The sequence below is a fragment of the Arachis ipaensis genome, chromosome B09, assembly GCF_000816755.2.
Source record: "Arachis ipaensis cultivar K30076 chromosome B09, Araip1.1, whole genome shotgun sequence".
NCBI classification, from domain to species: Eukaryota; Viridiplantae; Streptophyta; class Magnoliopsida; order Fabales; family Fabaceae; genus Arachis; species Arachis ipaensis.
Genome location: NC_029793.2, coordinates 34,059,905 through 34,083,494, shown reverse-complemented (window position 1 = coordinate 34,083,494; position 23,590 = coordinate 34,059,905). Strand labels below are relative to the sequence as shown.

Sequence of the window (23,590 nt, the reverse complement as noted above, 5' to 3'; positions counted from 1 at the left end):
TAATAAAATATTAAATAATAATAAAATATTAAATAATAATATTTAATTAAAAATAATATTTTAATAAAAATAATAAAATAATGCGAAAAAGACAGTTTTCTGTAAAAGCTTTAGAAAGACAACTTTAAGTGTAGAATTTCATAATTACCTTCATAAAACACTTAGGGAGTGGTAAGAACATATTAGTGAGGCAAAGATAAAAGAAAGATAAAAAGATAAAGAAAAGATAAAAATTAAAGAAAAAGTCTGTAAAGTTTTAATGACAGAAAAATAGACAGAGACTAGTGAACGAACTAGGGCAACTTAGTTAGTACTTAAGTCTCGACTAGGGTTAGGTATTATATGAAAAGTTAAACTGTTTCAGTATAGACTTAATGAACCTATACTTGGGACAGGCTAACTATTCATACCGAAATTTACATAAGCTTTACATACATACGTTAAGCAGAAAAATCATAACAGAATAAAGAAACACAGAGAACAGAGTAAATTCAAGAGATAAAGAGAAAAGGAGTACTATGGATACAGAAGAAAGAGTAATTAGAGAAAAGTAAAGAGTTACAGAGAATAGAGTAACCAGAGTAAAGTAAAGAGATAAAAAGAAAAAGAGTAATATAGACACAGATGGAAAGAGTAATAGAGAAGAGAAAAGAGATACAGAGAACAGAGTGATTAAAACAGAGTAAAGAGATACAGAGAAAAGAGAAACCAGAACAGAGTAAAGAGATATAAAGAGAAGAGTAATATAATAAAGAGATATTTATATATATATTAGTTGCTTGATGCTCGGGATTACTCGTGACCGGATAAATGTCGGGATTGCGGGCAGCCAACCAACACATGAGCTCATGGCCTGCGCTAGGGCTAGACATGCATCATTCTTGTCTGCGCATCATTCTCTGTTGCATTCCTACTTGTGTGTGATCTATTTCTTGAGATTCCTATTGTGTGGCTACTTCATGAGGTACCAGAGAGACGTCCTGTGGAAAAGTCTGATCGTGCAGAGGAGTAGCAGATGATGTTCTATCTTTTGATGACGTTCCACTTAACTTGAGTTTTGAAGACGTAGAACGTACTTTCCCTCGCTTTAGTAGTTTAGAGGGACTAGGTGAGTATAGAGTCTAGGCTAGCCTAGGTGCCAGCTTAGGGACCTCTTGAACAGGTCAGGACCTGGGATGTTGTATGTATATATATGTATATAGATATTATTTAGCTATATCTAGGGGTGTTCTAACTAACAGTCTATATGCTAAAAAAGGCTGAATCACCGAATGTTGTCAACTACTTGTGATGTATTTTTGTGTGGTTGTTTATAATTGTCTTATCTGTTATTACTTGTGAATTGATTATAAATGATTCTGTCTATTAATCCAAACGTTTTCAAAAAAAAATACACCACGCAAATTAACTATGCGTTTAACAACGAATCAGGCTCACATGATAAATAATAGATAATAATTAGAAAGACAAATTGGTAGCGCTCAGTTTCCGGTATGATCTAGACATATTGAAAATTGGGTCGTTACACATTCCGCTGTGTCTTTTAAATAGCTATTACAAGATCTGATTTCATAACCGACACGTCCACAATAGTGGCAAAAATTGTCAATTCTTTCATATTTGAGTTATAGGTCTAGGATATTTTATTATCGCTGCCTACTATCTTTAACAATTTTTTTTAGTGGTTTTGTTAAATTAAAAAAATATATAAGTAAATAATTATTTTAAAAGAAAAATGATTTTGATGGTCTTATTAATCTAATATATATGCTATTTATATTTTTAAAAAAAAATAGATGTTGGAGTATGCTATTTCCAAACTAATGTGAAAATAATAAAAAATTCATAAATACTAAAAATACTAAATAAATAAGATGTTCTTTACATTTTTAATTAAGAGATCTCCTGTTGAATTTTTATAATAGTCAAACTTGATAAATTATGTAGGACACGCATCAAAGCTCTGTTAGATGGAGTTTTGGTGAAAATTACGTAGTTTCGTTTTGCGCTTTCTCTATCAGTGAAATTTTCCTTTCATCTGTTACAGATACAAACTGCTGCTATTTGTTAACCAACCTCTTTCGTGTTCTTCCCCTTTACATTATTAATTAAACTTTCGTGTATGGTGACCGAACTATGTACATAAAATTTTCTTCACTCTGTCTTGATCATACAAGTCAAGCAAAAGAGTAATCAAACACCAACGTCATCATATTCATATTAATTAGTTCAAGCCCTTCATGCACCAGAATCTGTTGCTGCACGATTATTGTTGTCATGGCATTAGCACTGATGTTGAAGGTAAATAATGTGTTCATTTTTGTTGCTTTGCTTTTCATTGCAATGTTTTGCTGCTACTCAGATGGGGAGCTGCAGGAGCAAAGCATAGCAAAGGTCTTGTCGTGCTTCGAAAATAACCGTGTAAGTAACAAATGTTTTATTGTATTGCATTTCTTGGAAAGAAGCATGTGGGTGCTAAATGTTAAGATTGTTATGCTACTTTCTTCTTCGATGGAAAATTGGAAACCTCCCTGGTTTATTAATTGGCTTTCAAATTGATAGGAAAATATATAATTATGTACTTTATGATAGCCATAGGTATCTTGTAATCTTAAAAAGAAAATCTTAGTCTTATACCTAATCTCCCTTCTCCAACTATCGGGAAAAAAAATCTTAAGGGAAAATCTATCTAAAATACTTTCTAAGCTAATTCATATTTGATATCACCTGTCAAATAGTAAACTTTTTTTTACGGGTGTAATTCATACTATTCTTAAGGTATTTATAATAATTTTTCAAGGTGGCATCAAACGTTGCATTATAACATTAGGTGGACAGTAAGCATAGGAACATTATGGGTAATTCTGGTAATTAGTAAAACACTTATTTAATTATCATCAAATCACATTTATAGTTAAATATTCATAACAATGGATGGTAGTTAAAATATATAGTAGTGTTTATATAGATTAAAGTATGAATAAAACAAAAACACTATACGTTTGGTCATTTTATTAATCAGCAGTCTCTCTTCCTTTCTAAAATGTTCCTTTTCCGTTTCTTTTGATCATTGATTTGAAATTTTCACAGATTTATTCTCAGTGTAATGAAGCATATAGATTAAACCCATCTGGGAATATTAACATACCACTGCAGGCCACTGATTCTTTCTGCAGTGGACCATGCCTTTCCGAAACACGGTTAGTACTTAATTGCATCAATGACATGCTATCTAATTTTGTATTCTACAACAAAGCCACCGCAAAACAGATGAGAAATGCCCTGGATGCTGGCTGCAGCTTTTCTAGAGAAAGAGGTCAACACTAGTTATTTTCAGCAGCTTGAACTTATTTTCTTCTTTTTTTCATCATTTTATCTCATTATTTCTGCTTCAATNNNCAAATAATGCTTGCAAGTTTCCAACATTGATCAGATTCTATCTCTTCATCCTGTGGCCAGTAGTGGTTCATGTTATGTGAGATGTTGCACTAGCATCCAGAAATATATCAAAATAAATGCTATTTGTATAAAAATACATGTGTAGTTTAATTTATTTCAATATGTATTTGTATTCCAGTATGTATTTTATACTGGTGGCTGATTTTGGTGTGCTCATAACAGAGTCGGAAATATATAGGTGCACTTTGGACTTTATAATTTACAACCAAATAGTGATAGGTTTCTTGTAATATGCATGGCTTTGCCATAAATAATGGTGTACCTCTAAGATAAAGTATTTAGTTTTAGCACATTAATTTCTAAATGGCATGAATACATAAACATATTATATATGAACATAATGGAAGAAAACAAATAGTCAAAAAATTAAAAGGTAAACACGTTTCATATGTTGTGCTCCTTTCTTCTCACACAAATATTCAGGCCTTCAGATTCTCTTGAAACTACAAGGGCATCCTTCTACTGAAAAAGAACTGATTGTGGATCAAATTGCATGATATGATATCAAATCGTGTGCGCTCTAGTCTTGAACATGAACAAACAACTCTTCAGCTATTCCGTCTTTTGTGGTGGCGATGTTCAGACCACCGGTGCCTCTCTTATTGTTGGCAATCATTTGATGGGGTTGTCTCAATTGAACTTAATTGCAATTTTGGCATATTCTCTGGTGCAAATTGAGAATACTTGGTGTCGATTGATCTAAGTAGCCAAACACACCTAGTCAGTATCCAGCTCAGTCAAGAGGGCAATGTTTGAAGGAATGACTTTCTATTTTGTCAGACCTCCTACAATCAACTCAAACAAAACAGATTGGATATTTGATCAGGAATCACTCCTGTAACAGGATAGCACTCTAATTGTTCTTTTAGAATACTCAAACAAGATTTGTGCCATCCTTTAATGCCCATGCATTACTTGTTTCAGTAAACATAGTGCACCATATTCCTTCTGTAGGTGGCAACTCAGTGGCAAAGTCATTTCTCAACAAAACCCGGATTCCTGCAATGCAAACTACCCGGTTGCACTCTGCCCCAGAACTTTCTTGACACCACCACCCCTCATCAACATTCTCACTTTCTCAACCTCATCCCACCTCCCTTCCTCTGCATAAATATTGGACAACAACACATAATTCCCAGAGTTCCATGGTTCAAGCCTAACGAGCTCTTTTGCCGCAATTTCGGCAACTTCCCTATCACCATGAGTGCGGCAGGCACTGAGCAAAGCGCCCCATAAAGCAGCACTTGGTTTCATTGGCATGCTGCTAATCAACTCATGAGCTTCCCTCACATTCCCACAACGTCCAAGAAGATCAATAACACAACCATAATGCTCTGGCTTTGGTGAAAGCTGAAACTTTTGGCTCATAGAAGCAAACAGCTCGCGTCCTCTATCGACCAAACCAGAATGAGCACAACAAGCTAACACCCCAACAAAAGTGGAATCTGTAGGGGCCACTCCTTCTCCTCCCATTTCATCAAACAGGCCAACCCCTGCTTCACCCTCTCCATTATAAGCCAAACCGGATATCATAACGTTCCAAGAAACTACGTTCTTCTTAGTCATCCCATTGAAAATGCTCCACGCAGCACATAGATTACCACACTTGCAATAAAAATCCGCAAGCGAATTTCCCACAGCAACCACATTTTTAAGGAATCCCTTGTCATTTGCATAAGAATGTATCCATTCCCCAACATCCATTGCTCCCATTCGAGCACTAACCGGCAGCACAGCCACCAATGTAGCATCATCCGGCTCAAGTCCCTCGTCCAACATCTTCCGAAATAGCTCAAGAGCTTCCTCATCTTTCTTCCCCTGTGCCATCGAAGCGATCATGAGGTTCCACGAAACAATGCTGCGTTCCTTCATCTGCCAAAAAAGCTTCAACCCCTTATCCAAGTCACCAGCCTCGCAGAACCCGCGAACCATCAGGTTCCAAACGACAACATCCCTGTGGCGCATTTCGTCGAACAACTTCTCAGTGTCCTCCATTTTACGACAATTCGCATACAGTTCTACCATCCCAACACGAACAGATCCATGACGTGCAAACCCAAGCGCCTCAACCTATAACAGCATGAAAACACGTGAGTTTAGTTAGTTAGAGTAATTGATCAAATTAATTGCAACATTTTAAGCCATGTGCTTTACTACGTCAATTTCTTATTATTAGCAATTTGTTTAAAGACCTGCGCATGAATGCACCGACCGAGGAAATAGTCACGGAGGTTGGATGCGGCCTTGAGGAGCGGCGCGTAAGTGTACTCGTCGGGGACCATGGCGCGTGACCTCATGAGGGAGAAGAGGTGGAACGAGTGTTGAAACGGTGCGCGTAGGGAATACCCCTTTATCATGGCATTGAAGAGGAGAATGCTGGGGCAACGCGCCTGGATGAAGACGCGCTGCGCGTAGGGCATGTTGTTGAGGGAGGCGCAGACGAGGACGAAGTGGGAGAGGATCTGGTTGGAATGGTGGAGGTTGTGGCGGAGGAATTGCGCGTGGATTTCGGTGAGGTGGGTGCGCGTGGTGTGGCCGTGCAGGAGACGCAGGATTTTGCGCTCTATTTCAATGTATCCCCTGCTCATCTTGCATAAAGTGTTTACTCTTGACGGTTACTCCTATAAACTAGGTTTGCTATGGTTTCTGCACTCGCTAGTCTTCTTCAATAAGCTTCATTAAGGGATGTTGATAGTGCTATCAGTTGAGAATGCAGAGGATGTTGGCATTTGGAGCTTGCGAAGATGAAGAGAATTCATGTTCGTTTCGGCAGTTGAGGGTGTTTGGTCTAGTGGTACGATTCTCGCTTCGGGTGCGAGAGGTCCCGAGTTCGATTCTCGGAACACCCCCCTCCCTCATTTTGTGTGGTATGTATGTAATGTATGACCAAATTATACAAATAGATTGGTGTTTTTAAAGCTTTTACTTCGGCGATTTTTTTTAAATATAAAATAAAAAAAATTATAATTTTTGAAACAAGATTTTTGAACTTTATTTTCTGAAAAAAAAAAAATTATTTTTTTGATAATTAGGACAAGTTTGTGGCACATTATATAAATTATGAATACAATTTTATTTTTTTGGTAATTAGGACAAGTTTGTCGCAACACTATATAAATTATGAAGTTTGTCGCACCTTCAGCGAACTCTATGTTACGTTTTCAAAATAAGAGCATGTTTATTAGGATGCGTTTGTTTTTAGAGACAGGACAGCCGAGACAATAGGACGAAGACACTAAAAATTATTCTTTGTGTATTGTATTTGAATACGATGTATAAGACATTAATGTAATGTCCAGTATTATGTTTGGATACACATGGACAAGACTAAAATATTATATGAAATGACTAAAATAGCAATGTGATTTCAAATTTTCTACATCAAGTATAAACTAATTTAATAGAGAATGAAAGTACATACGGAACTTTAAAAAATGTTTGAAGAGGCCAAAAATTTTAATAAAAAAATATATAGTAGTATTGGTTAAGATTAACAAAAAAATAAATCTAAGTTTGATTAATAAAAAATTTTGTTTAGGTTAATAAGGCTCATCCTTAAACGCTCTTTGCCATGGTTCTGAAAACCGAACCGGACCAGTCGGATCAATCGGATTAACCGAAAATCGATCACCTAGTCGGTCCGGATAAGTTCAGAAACCGCCTGACAAAAAAATGGTGAAAAAATCGGTCGAACCGACAGTTAACCGGTGAACCGACAAAATCGTTCGGTTTTTTAGCGGATTTTTGGTTTGAAAAAAAACTGGACGGCGTCGTTTTGTCCCTATAAAAAAAAGAAAGAAAAAGGCTAAATGAACTAAGCTTAACCTTAATCCCTAAATCATCCATCGTACTCAGCAGTCAACAGCAACAACAACTCATCTCTGTTCTCTTCTCTGCCCAAATCCCTTCTCCCTTCTAGCTCACTCTCATCAGTCTCACTCACCAAAATGGCACAAAATCCCTAACCCACTACAGCGCTACTTCCCTCTCTCTCTCTCTCTCTCTCAGCCAACAGTAGTCACCGCCTCCGCCGTCGCCGAACTCTTCTCGTCAGCCAGAGGGTGCCTCGCCGCTGGCAGTGACAGATAGAGGGTGCTTCGAGCTCTTGGCCGTCCATCCTCGTCTTCTCTACATCGTTTTCATCTTCGTCATGTGGACTTGCAGATCGAAGCGCGGTTGGCTAGATTCCTCCATTGTTGGTGAGTTTACTCGATCCCATCTGTCTCGCCGTTCCTCCCTTGCCGGTAGTCTTGCCGCCTGTTTCGTTCCTCCGTCACGTCAGTTTGGTTCCTCTGTCGTCGATAGCTCTGCTTTAGTTTTTTCCTTTTGTTAATTTCTATGATTTTGAGGTTCTATTTTTTAAAGATTCAACTCTGTTTGCTTCAATTTATGGTCGTGTATTTTGTTAATTTTACTGAGTTACTGAAATCTGATATCTGATTCTTGAGTTGCTGTTTCTTTTTCTGTTTGTTGTGTTCTGAATCTGAATTGGGGTGAGTTGATATTTTTTTTCTGTTTGTTGTGTTCTGAGTTCTGAGTTCTGACTTCTGAATTAGAGTTGGTGGTGGTATGATTAATTTTGTCATGGTGTTTTACATTGATCTGCATATGATCTGCATATGAGGACATACATGTGTTACAGCTTCTTTATACAAATTTGTTAGATCCAGCAGAAAGGTTACAAAAGACATGTCCAGAAACAGAATAAAATCTTCACCTTCATGCCCTCATCTTTATTTCCTTCCATTTCAGCATTGTTAATTCTACAATAATTTCTTTCTTTAATTAATTTCTCCTTTTACCCAAAATTTAGGAAATTAAAGGTTGGTTTAGATTTTTCTTATTTTAATTTTGAAAAGAATAAGAAGAGATCAGATTTTAGTTTACTTACCAGATATTGTTATCGTAACAAAAAAGGTCATGCTACATGTTTCATTGTATGTTTTATTTTTAATAATTTTATTTAATATTTAATTAAACCAGTTGAACCATGATCGAATTTTTGAACCAGTGAACCAGTCACTCTATCGGTTTATTGATCGGTCTGGTTCTCGCAACCTTTATCCTTGTTAAGTATGGAGTGCTGCACACTTTGTTAATTCGTTAAATCTGAATTCTTTATTTATTATATTTTATTTGAATAGTCTAGATTTAAAAAGGTAACTTGTTAATCAGGTTAACTATTTTTTTTATAAATTTTAGATTTTTTATAAGTTTCAGATATTGGGCTGAAGTCCAAAACAAAAAAAAATAGTATATAAATATTAAAAGCAACATATCTGTACAATAAAAAAAGTACTGGGTTTTAGAATTAAAATAAATAATACATAAAAAAAATAAGTTGAAAATCCATGTACTAAATTTAGAAAAAAAGATATATTAGAATCTTAAAAAAATAATATTAAATATATATTATGTATATAATATTAAAATTTAAATAAATTTTGNNNTAACTATTCAATAAATATTATATAAGTTAATAAAAGAAAGAAGTACTCATTTTTTTAATCAAAAATAGGAAGATTCAAATTCACGATCTTTTAGGTGAATATGAAAAGAGTATGCCATTTGAATTATAGCTCGTTGGCAAAGAAAGAAATACTCTTAATTATATATTAAATAGAATAATTATTTATTAAGCTCATTCTTATACAAATAAAAATTTCTCTTAGTTTTATATCTGTAATATTTTATACCAATTAGTTTAAAGTTTAATTATTTTTTGAATAAATTAATAAAAAAGTAATACAAATAATTGTTTAAATATAATTGTATTTTAATTTTCCATTCTATTACGTACACATTGAGGATAATTTGAAATAAAAGATAATGGACTTGTTGAGAATTATGGTGCCTTCATGGAGACCGGGTTCTTCTACAGAATCGAATTTGTGTTTGGAGTTAGCCAACTAGCAGCGGCGACAGACAGCTTCTTCCTCTTCTATGGCAGCGATTTTTTGGGTTTTGAAGGTTATTCGTAGCAGAAGTGGAAGGGAGTGGGTTCAAGAGCGTCAAAATCTGTGGCTATCCAGAACAATAGTGGAAGCATCGCCAGCAAACAAAACAGTGAAGATGCTTGAAGACATCGCATAGACAATAACAGAGTAACGGAAGAATTCAATCAAGTTTTTCTAGGTACTTTTGTGGTGTAATGGTCGTCCTGTGTTAAAAGAGTGAATTAGTTTTTTTAGTGTCAATTTGTTTATTCAGCCCATGAAAAAAAAAGAAAAAAATAATAACAATAATAAATAAATTTAATTTACCTGATAACTTTTGATAGTAGGTTAACTTTTAAAGAGTGCTGTACTCCCTACTTTGCCTGGAGTGCACTAGCTTTCGCCATTAAGTTAGCATTAGTACATTTGTGTATTATATTAGAACTAGTATTTTTATCCATAATAATATTAGGAGAAAGAGCAGGAAGAAGAAAGTACCTCTCTGAGAACAACGTAATAGGAAAAATAAGAAGAGGTAATAGTAGAATAATAAAAAAAATCTATGGACAAAAAGGAAAACAAAATTTATAAAAAAAGTCCGTGTCCACTCTTCCAAATTTCGTGTTCATCATTGTCCTTCGTAAAAGAGTGGACACAAAAGTATAAAAAACTGTCTCGGAGACAATGTGTTCAGTGTCCATGTCTCTGTGTCCTGCCTCCAAAAACAAACGCTGCCTTAGAGAGCGGATCAGAGAACTACAATTTTATTGTCCACTTTCGTTCTCATTGTTGATATTTTTTCTCTACAATGTCAAGGAATCCATTGTTATACATTCATTACGATGGTGAAATAGTGTATGATGAAGAAGGTTTTATCATTTTTAGATCGGAACAACCGATAATTACCTATATGACACCGGAAGTCAGCAGTCTAACAGCGTTGAAGAATCTGATATTACATTCCGTCGGACAACAAGAGGCAAAAAGGGTGAAGAAAATTTACTATAGATATTCGACCGAAGTAGATGCTAGTTTGTTTTATAAAAGGTATATTATAGCTGTCGTGTCTATGTTGCTAGTATATTTATTAGACCACGGTTGTGAGAAATATTTCTATTGTTTTGAATTAGGTGTCATTTACGTGACGACGAGGACATATGGCTTATAAGGTCGTGGCACAACCAATGGATAAATGTTTATCTGTTGGAATTATTCGTGTTTCTCGTTGAGTTGGGTGGCCGAGGATCATCTGCAGATACTGTCAATGATAGTCCATTGTGTGGAGCTGTTAGACAAACTATCAGAAGGACGATGGTGGATTTAAATATGCCACCTGAAGGTAGTCAAGAAAGGTCCAATATTGAAATTCATAATGTTGACTTAATGGATGACGGTGTTGAAAGTCATGAGGGTTCTGCTATCAGGGATCCGATGATTCATTAGTATGAAGTTAACCCTGATGACGGAAACGATGCTGATGAAGAACCACCCGAAATTCCTGATGATAGTGACGAGGAAGAAGAGATGAACTACTATGGTGACACACAAATCGCTCTGACACAGCCTGTCATTTCTCGACCATATGACTGGCGGAATCATTTCACGAGGTTGAATCTCGATGCAATGACTTCCAATTGGTCGTTTACCCAAGGAGGCCCTGAAGAAGATCCAAGCAACGAGTTTGAGGTTGGACAACAATTTAAGAACAAGGAAAAAGTCATGTTGGTAGATAAGCAGTACAGCATCAAGAGGGTTGCGGATTATAAAATAGTAGAGAGTGACCAGTTGAGGTATAATGCACAATGTATCCAGTTCGGGCCCAGTTGTAATTGGAGCATACTCATATCATATTTCCGAAAGCAAGAGAAGTGGGAGGTTAGAAGATACACTGGTCCTCATACTTGCGTGCAAACATCGATGGGGCAAAACCATCGTAGGTTGGATTCGAAGGTGATTGCTCAACACATTTTCACGATGGTCAAAGCCAATCCAACAATCAGCATTAGGGTTCTGCAAGGAAGTGTGGAGAATCCACTTTGGTTACAAGGCATCCTACAAAAAAGCTTGCAAAACAGAGAGTCATTGCTAGAATATATGGCAATTGGGAGGAGCCATACAACGAGCTTCCTCGTTGGTTATTCACTATGCAGATGTACTTGCCTGGTAAGATTCATTTCATTATGGTTATTCGCTATTAAACAATTCAGCCATGTACAATAAGCTAACTGAAAATGTGTCTTTAGGTACTTGGGTGCAACTAGTGACACAGCCTTGGCCTGGTTCTGTCGACACAGTCATGTTTTATCGGATTTTTTGGACGTTTCCACCGTGTGTTGAGGCTTTCAAGCACAGCAAGCCACTTATTTTCATTGATGGCACCCACTTATATGGTAAATACGGTGGACCTTGTTGATGGTCATAGCTCAAGACGACAACGCAAGACTTGTCGTCACGTCCTTACAGCTTGCTCTCATGCAAGACATGATTGGAGGCGATTTGTACATCCTGTGTACCGCATGGAGTCGGTCTTCAACATTTATAGATCAGAGTTTCGATCGATAGGGTATGAGGATGATTGGTCATCGTATGACGGGCCCCGTATTTAGCCCAACCCTAGGATAATGAGAGTGAAGAGAGGTCGCCCCGTCAGCTCCAGGATTCGTAACAACATGGATGACATTGAGTATAACGGGGAGAAGTGGTGCGTATTGTGCTGCCAAAGCGGTCACACGCGGAGGACATGTACCGCTCTTGACGGTGGAGGGGCATCGTCTAGTCGACGTTAGTTATAGGTGTTGTTTTCGTCTAAATATATGATTGTAATCTTTCTTTAAAGTATTATATTTTGTTAGAAAAGTTGTTTACGACAGACTTGTTTGAATTTGAAAGTTAACACAATGATATTAAATATTATAAAAGTCAAATACCGTCATCATTTACTAGCTGTATATAATTTTTTACAAGAAACTTACTTTTCATACATTACGAAAGCATACAATAATCATAAAGACACATAACCTACTAGCCCCGACCTCGCCTACCACCACGTGGGCCAGCATGTCATCCATGAGGTCTCGGATCGAGACACTTACCTGTGCCACACGCAGGTGGTCTGACATCGCACAGACCTCGACCGAGCGGAGGATCCGGACCAGGAACTGGAGTGCTCATCTGGTCCTTTAGCGTCGCATAATCTGCAGTGGACAATGACCCACTAGATTGATCATCCATGTGGCGTGGCAAGCATGTAGATTGAGGAGGAGTAGTGTGCATCTGCGAAAATGGATAGGTCTGCTGTGGCATCGTCGTCACATCCGCCAACCCGCCATCACCTCCCTGCATCAAACCCGTCATCCAGTCAGGCACCATCATTGTCACATCAATCATGTTCTGCGTATCCAATATGGGCTGGTAGTCGTTCTGGGGTCCGAGATCCGATGGGTTGAATGGCAGCTGAAACTGAGTCCCGATGTTGAAATAAAGACTAGCCTCCTGTCTCTACCCCTGCTGACTGGTCCTGGCCTCCGAGTGATGTGACTCAGAGGGTCTCAGGGACAAGTAGTCTCCGGATACGGGTCCTGAAAGAGACCCAACCATTTGGCCAGCATCCTCGGCCCGGTGAGCTGGTGGGCTGACGGAGTCTCTGTCGCAGTGAACCTCGTCAGCACCCTGCCTCCCTTGGCCTGCACCGCGTCTATCTCTCCCTCTGCTGACATAACTCCTCAATAGTTCATCCCTGATGGTGCTGCTCCCACCCACCTATGCATCCACTCACAGATCACCGTCGATCCTGAGTCCAGCTGATAGGCCACGTCCTGCAGGATGATAGTCATCTTCCCGCATGGTAGATGAAACGTGTGAGTCTCAGGCCTCCACCTCTCTATCAACACTGAGGCAAGTGGCCAGTCGTGCTCGAACTCAATCATATAGGCCACATACTCAAACCCGGCTCGTCTGAGATATGGCCTAATCTATTCCGGCGGTCTAACGGAGAAAAATTATCGGTAAAGATTTTCACAAAAATTATCACGTTGCAAGTATAGTTCTAAACCAACAAATTATCCTCGGTCAATGTTTAGATTGTTTGTCAGTTAAGCAAACCCAATAAAATTAACCGAAGTATTTAAATCTCGGGTTGTCTCTCAAGGAATTGCAAGGAAGTATATTTATTATTGGTTATGGGAAAGTATTTTTGGGGTTTTTAAATGTTGAACAAGGAACGTAAATGACAAGGAAATAAACTAACAACGAAGGAAAGTCCTAGCAAGGATTGAGAATTGGAATTCATATCCTCATTATCATCATCAATTGTGATGGTAATTGCCTTTTGCTTTCACTTAGTCAACCTCTAATAATGAAGGAAAGTCAAGTGAGCAAAATCAACTTAAGTTCACAAGTCCTAATCAAAGACTAGATTTAGTGAAGCCTAAGCCAACCAACAAGTCTCAATCACCAATCAACAAAAAAATTTTGATAACTCAAGAGTCTCTAATTGATCAATCCAAGTTAAGAACATAGAATTCTAATTTAAAATCCAACCAAGCATTTTATCAAACACTTGGTAGGCACAAAATAAAAGCATAGAAAACTAATAAGAGAATGTAGAACAAGAGGCGCAAGCGAAAGCAATCTAAAGAAATCTAAGACCAACAATTGCAAGGAATTAATAACACAAATTAAAGAAAGCATTAATAACATAAAAACATGAATTGCATTAATAAAGATCAAGAGTAGTAAGAGTGCATAACATGAAGGCAACAAAGTGAAAGAAATCAACAAGAGAAGATAACTAAGGTACTAGATCAAATAAAAGTAGAAGAAAACTAAATTAAAGCAAGGTAGAAAGATGAATTTAAGAAGAATAAAACTAAAATCCCTAAAACCTAGAGAGAGGAGAGAGCCTCTCTCTTTAGAAAACTACATTTAAAACCTAAAATTATGTGAATGAATGTTGTGTGTATGATTCCTCCCTTCCAGCCTCACTCTGAAGTCTCTAATCAGTATTTTCGGGCCTGAAACTGGGTCCAAAGCAGCCCAGAAATTGTCCCCAGCATTTTCTGTTTAATGCAGCACGTGACGCTCTGTAACGCGTACGCGTCAACCACGTGTACGCGTCGCTGAACAAATTCTTGGTCACGCGTACGTGTCATCCACGCGTACGCGTCGCTTGCCAACTGCACTAGTCACGCGCACGCGTCGCTTGTGCGTGCGCATCGCTACCAACTTCTGAAATTCCCATTTTCTTGTGTTCCTTCCACTTTTGCATGCTTCCTTTCCATCTTCTAAGCCGTTACTGCCCTATAAACCCTGAAAACACTTAACAAACATATCACGGCATTGAATGGTAATAAGAGAGGATTACAAATTAGCAAATTTAAGGCCAAAGAAGCATGTTTTCAGTCATAGCATAAAATTAGGAAAGAAAATGTAAAACATGCGAATTATATGAATAAGTATGAGAATAAGTGACAAAAACCACTCAATTCAATACAAAATAAACCATAAAATAGTCGTTTATCAACCTCCCCACACTTAAACATTAGCATGTCCTCATGCTAAGCTCAAGAGAAGCTATAAAGGAGGTGAAGAGGAATGGTAGAATTTATGAAATGCAACCTATCTATATGAATACACCTAAATGCAAAATACATTTACCTACTTGGTTAAAAGTAAATCAAATTCTCCAAAAACAAATATGAACTGGATTCTACTAATTCAAATCATAAAATGAAGTACACATAGACTTGCAAGAAGAAAGCTCGTGAAAGCCGGGAACAAAGAATCGAGCATCGAACCCTCACTAGAAGTGTATACACTATAATCGCTCAGGTGTTTAAGGTTCAATTCTCTCAATTCTCTACTAATCTTTCTTTCTAAGGCTTGCTCTTCTTCTACCAATCAACAAAAATTTAATGTACAAATACACATATCAAGAGGTCTTTTAAGGGTTGTAATGGGGTTAGGGTCAAGGTAGGATTATATTTGGTCAAGTGGACTAAAAATATGAATCCTTGATTAACCTAAACTTTTCACCTAACTTAAGACAATCCATGTAATCAGAATATAAAATCTAACTGCCCATTAACTATGTTTTCCACATATTCATGCATCCGAATTTTGAGTACAGTACATATGCATTGCTATCACCACTTACTTTGGGACATTTTGTCCCCTTTTTATTGCTTACTGTTTTTTTTTCTTTTCTTTTTCTCTTTTTTTCTTTTCATTTTTTTCTTTTCTTTTCTTTTTCTCAATGCATATGATTAAGGCATTGAATGCAGGAATATGTGCTCAACTATTTTTTTCACCTTTTCACAAGAATATGCAACACCCAATTCCCAAACCAAATATTTCCAAATCCAATTTTCCCACACTTAATTCATGAACACTTTCACTAGTCTAAGCTAACTAAGAATTCAAATTAAGAACATTATTATTTTCCGCTTAGAGTTAATGATGTGCTAAGGTAAAGAACAAATAGGGTAAAATAGGCTCAACATTGGTTTGCAAAAGATAATGAAAGGAATAAGGCCATATAGGTATGTGAGCTATAGTGAAACAAGGCCTCAATCATATAGGTGCATGCATACATCAAACAATGGAAATATAGAATCAAGCAAGACAAAGATCACAATTTTAGAGAGAACAACATACACCAAAATAAAACATTGGTTGATAAGATACAACCAATCAAATGGGTTCAAAATCTCACTGGTTTTGTGAGTTCGAGCTCTAAACCATGTTCCAAAATAAATTTCTTCAAGCAAGTTTAACAAAAGTTTTAATTCAAATTAGTGAAATGCTATAGAATAGTTTCTTGGAAAAGAATTCATCACTTCAACCAAGTAAGACATAAATGCAAGCAACTAATTATACATGCAATCTATCATGCAATGCAATAATTAACTACAAAGAAGAGTAAGAATCGGTGTTGAAAAGAAAGTAACTAACCCACGAGGTGGCTATCATGCAATCTATCATGCAATGCAATAATTATACATGCAATCTATCATGCAATGCAATAATTAACTACAAAGAAGAGTAAGAATCGGTGTTGAAAAGAAAGTAACTAACCCACGAAAGTCGGTATCAATCTCCCCATACTTAAAGATTGCACCGTCCTCGGTGCATGCAAAGATATGCAAGTAGAAGGGTGGCTACAACTGATGCGCTTCCTCCAAAGATTGTGTGGCGGGACTTGTTTGTCACCCCATTTAGAAGTTTTCCATTTTCCTTCTTGGTGGCCATCATGAAAGAAGAGAAAAAGGAAGAAGAATAGCCCACAAACAAAGATATGCAAACAAATAAAATATGGGTGGGCTAATGCCAAATAATAATGAGGTTCTCAATTACATGGTAGCTACAACATATGAGTGAGAAAATAATAAAAGCGAAGGGCATTTCAAGTAAATAGCAGAAGAGTCAAGAAGCACCCAAAACAATGCAGGAAATATGCAACAGTTGAGTAAGAAAATTTTAACACCAATGTGGAACAACAAATATAGAAAATAAAAGGAGAAGAAATAACAAAGTTAAAATTCCATGAATGTGAGTATGCAAATGTAATAAATAAAAGAAAAGAAAGAGAATAAGGATGAGAAGGAAGGAGAAGAAAGTGAGAAAGGAGGAGGAAAGAATAAGAAATGAGAGAAAAAAGATGAAAAATGGAAAACAGGAATCGACACATAAGCGTCGCCCACGCACACGCGTGGGTAGCAAATTGAGGAGGTGACGTGTATGCGTCAGTAACACATACGCGTGAAGAGTAGAAAAGAGAAGGTGACGCGTATGCGTCAGTGACGCGCACGCGTCGGTGGCAATTGTGCTCCTCGCACAACGCTCGCATAGTAGCAGCCCAACTCTCTGTTCGTAGTACTGGACAATTAAAATTGAGTCCACGCATACGTGTCGTCCACGCCTACGTGTGGAGGATAAAAAAACGCAAATGACGCGTACACGTCAGTGATGCGCACGCGTGGGTTGAGTTGTGCGCCTAGCACCCCCACCAGCGTGGTCCTGGCATAACTCTCTGTCCAGGCCATGCGCTCACATCATCCCAGCACGGTTCGGGCACGAACCAAGTTTGGGTGTCGACACATACGCGTGACAGTGATGCATGGCGGAAGTCAGCCAATTAAGAATTCAATATAGAAATACGTTGCGAGTATAGTTCTTTACCAGTAAAAATCCACTCATCAATTTAGAAAGGTTGTCACAAAATTAGAATAAAAATACTGGAGTATGAGTCCCAGGTCGTCTCCCAACGAGTTGACAAAAAGGGTGCTATCTTATTAATCAGGAGTTTTCCGAGAATTTTGAGAGTTGAATGATAGAAAATAAATAATTGTAAATTAAAAGAGAATTATATTTTCTAATTGAAAAGCCTTGACTGGGGGAATGATTAATTAGAAATTCCATCCTTGTTGGAATTCTCTCAAGTGTAGTATAAAAAGGTTATTTTCACTTAGTTAACCCTTACTAAATAAAGGAATGTCAAATGATTGAGCTAACTCTTATTCGCAAATCCTAGTCCTCTCCCTTGGGAAGGTCTAGCATTAGTAAATAGAGAATTAGCCAACAACTTCCAATTTAACTATTCACTTGAGCATTCCAACTCAAGTGTCTCCTTTTAATCAACCCCCATGCCAAGTTGGGAGTCTACTCCATTAACATGGATACCATCTTCGTTGTTGGGAGTAAGGAATAGAAAAGAGACATGATAGACAATAACTACAAATTAATTAAAAATAAAAGTAATCATTTGCATTAATAAATTCTAAAAACAATCCAATTGTAACTCTAAACAAGAATTAAGAATATGGAATAATATGGAATAATAAGGGAATAAGAAAACAAACTATAATAGTAACTTCAACGGAGGTGATGACTCTTCAATATCCAAAGCGAAAGCATAAAACTATAAAACTATGAATGTCAAGAAAACCTAGAGGAAGAGTAGTTTTTCTCTCTAGATTCAGATCTAAAACTAAAACTAAGCTAACGAGAATCTGTGTTGAGTCTCTGCACGTTCCCTGGCTCTAGTCTGTGTTTCTGGGCTGGAAACTAGGTCAAAACTCGGCTCGAAATTACCCCCAGCGTTTTCTGTTATTTCTGCAGATTGCGCATGTCACGTGTACGTGCCAGTCACGCGTACGCATCGATGGTCGTCTTGGCGTGTCACGCGTACGCGTCATCCACGCGCACGCGTCTTTGTGCAAACTCTAATCCACCCGTACGCGTCAGGCATGCGCACGCATCGCTACAAATTTCTCTATATCGCGCGCTCGCGTGAGCCATGCGTGCACGTCGATGCTCGCTGGTTACCTCCTTGGTTTCTTGTGTTTCTTCCATTTTTGCAAGCTTCCTCTCCATTCTCTAAGCCATTCCTGCCCTATAAAGCCTGAAACACTTAACACACAGATCACGGCATCGAATGGTATAAAGGAGAATTAAAATATACAAATTAAAGATCTCTTAGGAAGCAAGTATTCAACCATAGAATAACACTAGGAAGGAATTGTAAAATCATGCAAATCATATGAATAAGTGGGTAATGACTTGATAAAAACCACTCAATTGAATACAATATAAACCATAAAATAGTGGTTTATCAGAAAGCCTCTTTTCTTTTTTTAAATTAACAGGCTACTGATGAGCGGATAATTTATACGCTTTTTGACATTGTTTTTAGTATGCTTTTAGTAGAATCTGGTTACTTTTAGGGATGTTTTTAATAGATTTTGTGTTAAATTCACATTTCTGGACTTTACTATGAGTTTGTGTGTTTTTCTATGATTTCAGGTATTTTCTGGCTGAAATTGAGGGACTTGAGCAGAAATCAGATTCAGAGGTTGAAAAAGGACTGCTGATGCTGTTGGATTCTGACACCAAGAATCATCTGAGATCCCAATCCCAGCAACAACACCAAGTTTTTGGCGCCGTTGCCAGGGATTGTTCGTGTTTGGACAACTGACGGTTCATCTTGTTGCTCAGATTAGGTAATTTTCTTTTTATTTTATTTTCAAAAATTTTTCAAAAATATTTCTAAAATTTTCTCATCTGTTTTCGAAAAAAATAATAACAATATTTTCAAAAAAAAAAATATGTTTTCAAAAATAAATTATTCTATGGTTTCAGAATTTTTAAGAATGAATTCTAGCGTTTCATGAAGCATGTTGAAGCCTGGCTGGCTGTAAAGCCATGTCTCAATCCTTATACCGAAGAGAAGAGCTTCTTTATCTTTCTTAGCCAATTGGCTGTTGAATGTAAGGAATGTCAGGCATGTCATGTCTGAGTTACATACTAAAGCTTGGCTGGCTATTAAGCCATGCCTGACCCTTTGATTGGAGCTTTAGAGCATAAGATTCCATAAATTAAGATCAGAGCACCAAGCTTTGGAGCCATTACCAGGATTTGTTCGAGCCTGGAGATCACAATTTCGTGCACCAGCTACCAAAGTAATGTCAAACGTTAATAAACAAGTGAAACCATAACATAGACTAAATAAACCAAACTAAAATTGAAAATTCACTTATTACCTATTTAAATAAAAGAGAAAATAAGAAGAATTTACCATGGTGGGGTGTCTCCCACCTAGAACTTTTGGTTAAATTCCTTAAGTTGGACATTTGGTGAGCTCCTTGTCATGGTGGCTTGTGCTTGAACTCATCTTGAAACTTCCACCAACGTTTGGACTTCCAATAAGCTCCAACATTTCCAAATGAATTCACCAAGCCTTGATGAAGTTCTTCACAATTTTTGAGCTCCCAAAGTTGATCCTCTTGTATGCCGAAATCCCAAATCTTGTTTCTACACCCGTCTTTAAGTTGATCATCATTGTTCCAACCGGGTGGCAAGAAATCCAAATTCTCTATGAAGTACTAAACTCTTCTCTTAGACCCAACCAATTGATCACCGGTCCAGCCCTTGTATCTAGCTCTTGAAATCTCAACCTTGATAAGCCTTGATTTTTAACTCCAACCATTAAACATCCTTCTCTTACGCTTCACTCCACAAAGCCTCCTAAGTTGGCCATCTGTTTCAAGAATACCATACTCAAGTGGGACAGTAAAACGAATAGAGATAAGTTTTACCCACTCAAATGAAGGAGTAGAGGACAACCTAGGTAGAAAAGTCTCCAACGATCTTGACAAAGCATATTCAACTCCCGTCCAACCTTGCCGAAGGACTTCCACCTTTTAAAAAGATTCTTCACTTTCAAGCTCTTCCTCACCGAATTCATCCAACTCTTTTTTGTCACTAAAATCATAAATATGAGGTTAAGAGAAATCTACCTCAATGTTGCTTTCAATGTCAATTGGAGAAGGCTCTTCTAACTCAAGGATTTCACTTGTGGATGCAAATTTATTACTAGGAGGACTTGATTCATTATCATCATCACCAAGGGAACTTACCTCTTGATCTATTCTGTCTAATTCTTCATAGGGAATATGCCTTGGAGGTTGTGCACTACCCTCCTCAACATCAATTTCAAGCTTCTTGGAGGAATACTCTACAACTCTAGATTCCCATGGAGGTTCAGCATCTCCTAAGTCTTCAACCACTTCGTCCTCTTCAACAATTACGGCTTCCTCCAATTGTTCCAATACAAAGTCACATTCCTCACTTTCCACCAGAGTTCCTAATCTCTCCTTCATGCTACGCTCTTCATTAGATTTTCCGCATAGGACCATGGGAGTTTCTTGAGTGTCCAAACATTGGGAAGCGAATCGACTTACTAACTCGGTCAAGGCAGTCGCAAATTCCAGTGTCGCCCTTTTCATCTCGCTTTGCCCTTGAAGTAGTGAAGTGAGAGAATCATCTATTAGGGCATGGGATGGATAGAAGAGTTCATTATATGGGAGAAATGGTTCATGATAGGAAGGTGGTTCATCTTGATAAGGATGTGACGGTTCAACACTCTCTATCTTTTCCACTTGTTGCACAACACACTCCAATTCCTTATTCTCTAGTTGAGATTCCAAGATCTCCTTCATGCTCCGCTCTTCGGTTGACTTTCCACATTCATCCGTGGAAATTCTTTGTTTGTTGCATGAGTCCCCTGGGTCGAACTTTTGATGGATGGTTGCTTGAAGTCGATCCATTGCTTCCTTGGGACGATCCATTGGCTCTTGTTCCACTTGGCTATCATAAGTAGGATCATAGTGCTTTTGGATTGATGGATATGGATATTCTCCTATGGAGGGTTGTGGTGGAAAAGAAAATTCATCTTGTGGTTGAAAGTTCGCATACATTAAAGGTGGTGTATATTGAGGTGGTGATTCTTGGGAGTAATTAGGTTGAAATTGGGGTGGCTCTATGTATGGTTCATTTGGCTCATAAGGTGGTTGGTATGGGGATATGGATTAGAGTCATATGAAGGTGTTTGGTAAAACGGGGCTTGTGAGTATGGTTGAAGGCTATGTTATGGGGGATAAGGGTCATAGGTGTATGGTGGAGGTTGTTGATTTTCATGAAGAGGTCCACCATAACCATTGTCTTGGTATGCATCATGGAATGGTTGTTCCTCATCGTATGTTGGTGGAAGTTGTTGCCAAGAGGGTTGTCCATAAGCTTGAGGCTCCTCCCACCTTTGATTGTCTCATCCTTGATGCATGTTCTCATTATAGCTTCCATTCCCTACAAAATAATTTGAAACAAACTCAAGGCAAATAATGAAAATAAACTAATAAAACTAGAAACAATTAACAAAGAAACAAAAGGCAAACATATTCACAATAACCAATAATAAGGCACACATTTGCAATTTTCCGGCAACGGCGCCAAAAACTTAATGGAGGAAAATTGTCGGTAAAGATTTTCACAAAAATTATCGCGTTGCAAGTATAGTTCTAAACCAAAAAATTATCCTCGGTCAATGTTTAGATTGTTTGTCACTTAAGCAAACCCAATAAAATTAACCGAAGTATTTAAACCTCGGGTCGTTTCTCAAGGAATTACAGGGAAGTATGTTTATTATTAGTTATGGAAAAGTATTTTTGGGATTTTTAAATGTTGAACAAGCAATGTAAATGACAAGAAAATAAACTAACAACCAAGGAAAGTCCTAGCAAAGATTGAGAATTGGAATTCCTATCCTCGTTATCATCATCAATTGTGATGGTAATTGACTTTTACTTTCACTGAGTCAACCTCTAACAATGAAGGAAAGTCAAGTGAGAAAAATCAACTTAAGTTCACAAGTCCTAATCAAAGACTAGATTTAGTGAAGCCTAAGCCAACCAGCAAGTCTCAATCATCAATCAACAAAAGAATTTTGATAACTCAAGAGTCTCTAATTGATCAATCCAAGTTAAGAACATAGAATTCTAATTTAAAATCCAACCAAGCATTTTATCAAACACTTGGTAGACACAAAATAAAAGCATAGAAAAGTAATAAGAGAATGTAAAATCTAAGACCAACAATTTTAAGAAATTAATAACACAAATTAAAGAAAGCATTAATAACATAAAAACATGAATTGCATTAATAAAGATCAAGAGTATCAAGAGTGCATAACATGAAGGCAACAAAGTGAAAGAAATCAACAAGAGAAGATAACTAAGGTACTAGATCAAATAAAAGTAGAAGAAAACTAAATTAAAGCAAGGTAGAAAGCTGAATTTCAGAAGAATAAAACTAAAAACCCTAAAACCTAGAGAAAGGAGAGAGCCTCTCTCTTTAGAAAACTACATCTAAAATCTAAAATTATGTGAATGAATGTTGTGTGTATTGATGCTAGCTTCTCAAGCATTTTTCACTTGTTTCATTAGGTTTTATGCACTTTCTTGCATTAGAAGTAAGTAATTTGGAGTAGTTTTGCATGGGTTTGTTGAATCAATCAACCATCCTTTATTTGACACTAAATCATGAGGTTTAAGCTAGAATTAGTTGGTTTTTGAATGATTTATGAACCTTGTGAATTTGGTGATGCTTTGATTGGTTGTTTTGATTACTTGTAGGTAAAGAAATAATGAAAAAAAGAATTTTAGACACGTTTTGAAGATTAAGCACGCTTTGGAACCTTAAGCCATGTATGTGCATTTTTACACATACATGAACTAATAACTAAAGCATGCATGCATTTAATTATTAAAAGCCTTATGCATGCATGAATTAATGACTAAAGCATGCATTTAATGGATGAAATGCATGAGCTTCACGTTGCCAATTAATGCATGCATGAAGCATTA

At 37.1% G+C, this 23,590-nt stretch overlaps 3 protein-coding genes and 1 non-coding gene across 5 annotated transcripts; 3 read left to right on the top strand and 1 right to left on the bottom strand.

Moving 5' to 3' along the window:
* LOC107615321 lies at positions 1,983 to 3,390 on the top strand. Of its 2 annotated transcripts, none has more exons than XM_021111363.1 (2): positions 1,983 to 2,421; positions 3,157 to 3,390. In XM_021111363.1, the coding sequence occupies exons 1-2, from the start codon at positions 2,278 to 2,280 to the stop codon at positions 3,325 to 3,327; spliced, it is 315 nt and encodes a 104-aa protein (XP_020967022.1). In that variant the 5' UTR covers positions 1,983 to 2,277; the 3' UTR covers positions 3,328 to 3,390. The 2 variants fall into 2 exon arrangements, with proteins under 2 accessions (XP_020967022.1, XP_016172888.1); XM_016317402.2 differs by having other exon boundaries at positions 3,091 to 3,385.
* Positions 3,663 to 6,380, bottom strand: LOC107619664 (pentatricopeptide repeat-containing protein At1g09190). The gene is made up of 2 exons (XM_016321959.2): positions 5,652 to 6,380; positions 3,663 to 5,529 (listed from the first exon to the last, which is right to left on the bottom strand). Exons 1-2 carry the CDS (start codon positions 6,045 to 6,047, stop codon positions 4,471 to 4,473), a joined length of 1,455 nt encoding a protein of 484 aa, XP_016177445.1. The 5' UTR covers positions 6,048 to 6,380; the 3' UTR covers positions 3,663 to 4,470.
* TRNAP-CGG lies at positions 6,237 to 6,308 on the top strand. Its single transcript has one exon. It is a non-coding gene; the product is annotated as a tRNA-Pro (tRNA).
* On the top strand, positions 10,204 to 11,808 carry LOC107615322. Its single transcript, XM_016317404.1, has 4 exons — positions 10,204 to 10,442; positions 10,526 to 10,734; positions 10,846 to 11,547; positions 11,603 to 11,808. Exons 1-4 carry the CDS (start codon positions 10,204 to 10,206, stop codon positions 11,806 to 11,808), a joined length of 1,356 nt encoding a protein of 451 aa, XP_016172890.1.

Excerpts from the sequence above, each read along its gene's own strand:
- LOC107619664 (XM_016321959.2), bottom strand. The coding sequence starts at position 6,047 with ATGAGCAGGGGATACATTGAAATAGAGCGCAAAATCCTGCGTCTCCTG. Across the intron at positions 5,530-5,651 it reads GTCGGTGCATTCATGCGCAG|GTTGAGGCGCTTGGGTTTGC; the intron begins GTCTTTAAACAA and ends ATGCTGTTATAG.
- LOC107615322 (XM_016317404.1), top strand. The coding sequence starts at position 10,204 with ATGTCAAGGAATCCATTGTTATACATTCATTACGATGGTGAAATAGTG. Across the intron at positions 10,443-10,525 it reads GCTAGTTTGTTTTATAAAAG|GTGTCATTTACGTGACGACG; the intron begins GTATATTATAGC and ends GTTTTGAATTAG. Across the intron at positions 10,735-10,845 it reads TTTAAATATGCCACCTGAAG|TTAACCCTGATGACGGAAAC; the intron begins GTAGTCAAGAAA and ends ATTAGTATGAAG.
- LOC107615321 (XM_016317402.2), top strand. The coding sequence starts at position 2,278 with ATGGCATTAGCACTGATGTTGAAGGTAAATAATGTGTTCATTTTTGTT. Across the intron at positions 2,422-3,090 it reads CGTGCTTCGAAAATAACCGT|ATTTATTCTCAGTGTAATGA; the intron begins GTAAGTAACAAA and ends AAATTTTCACAG.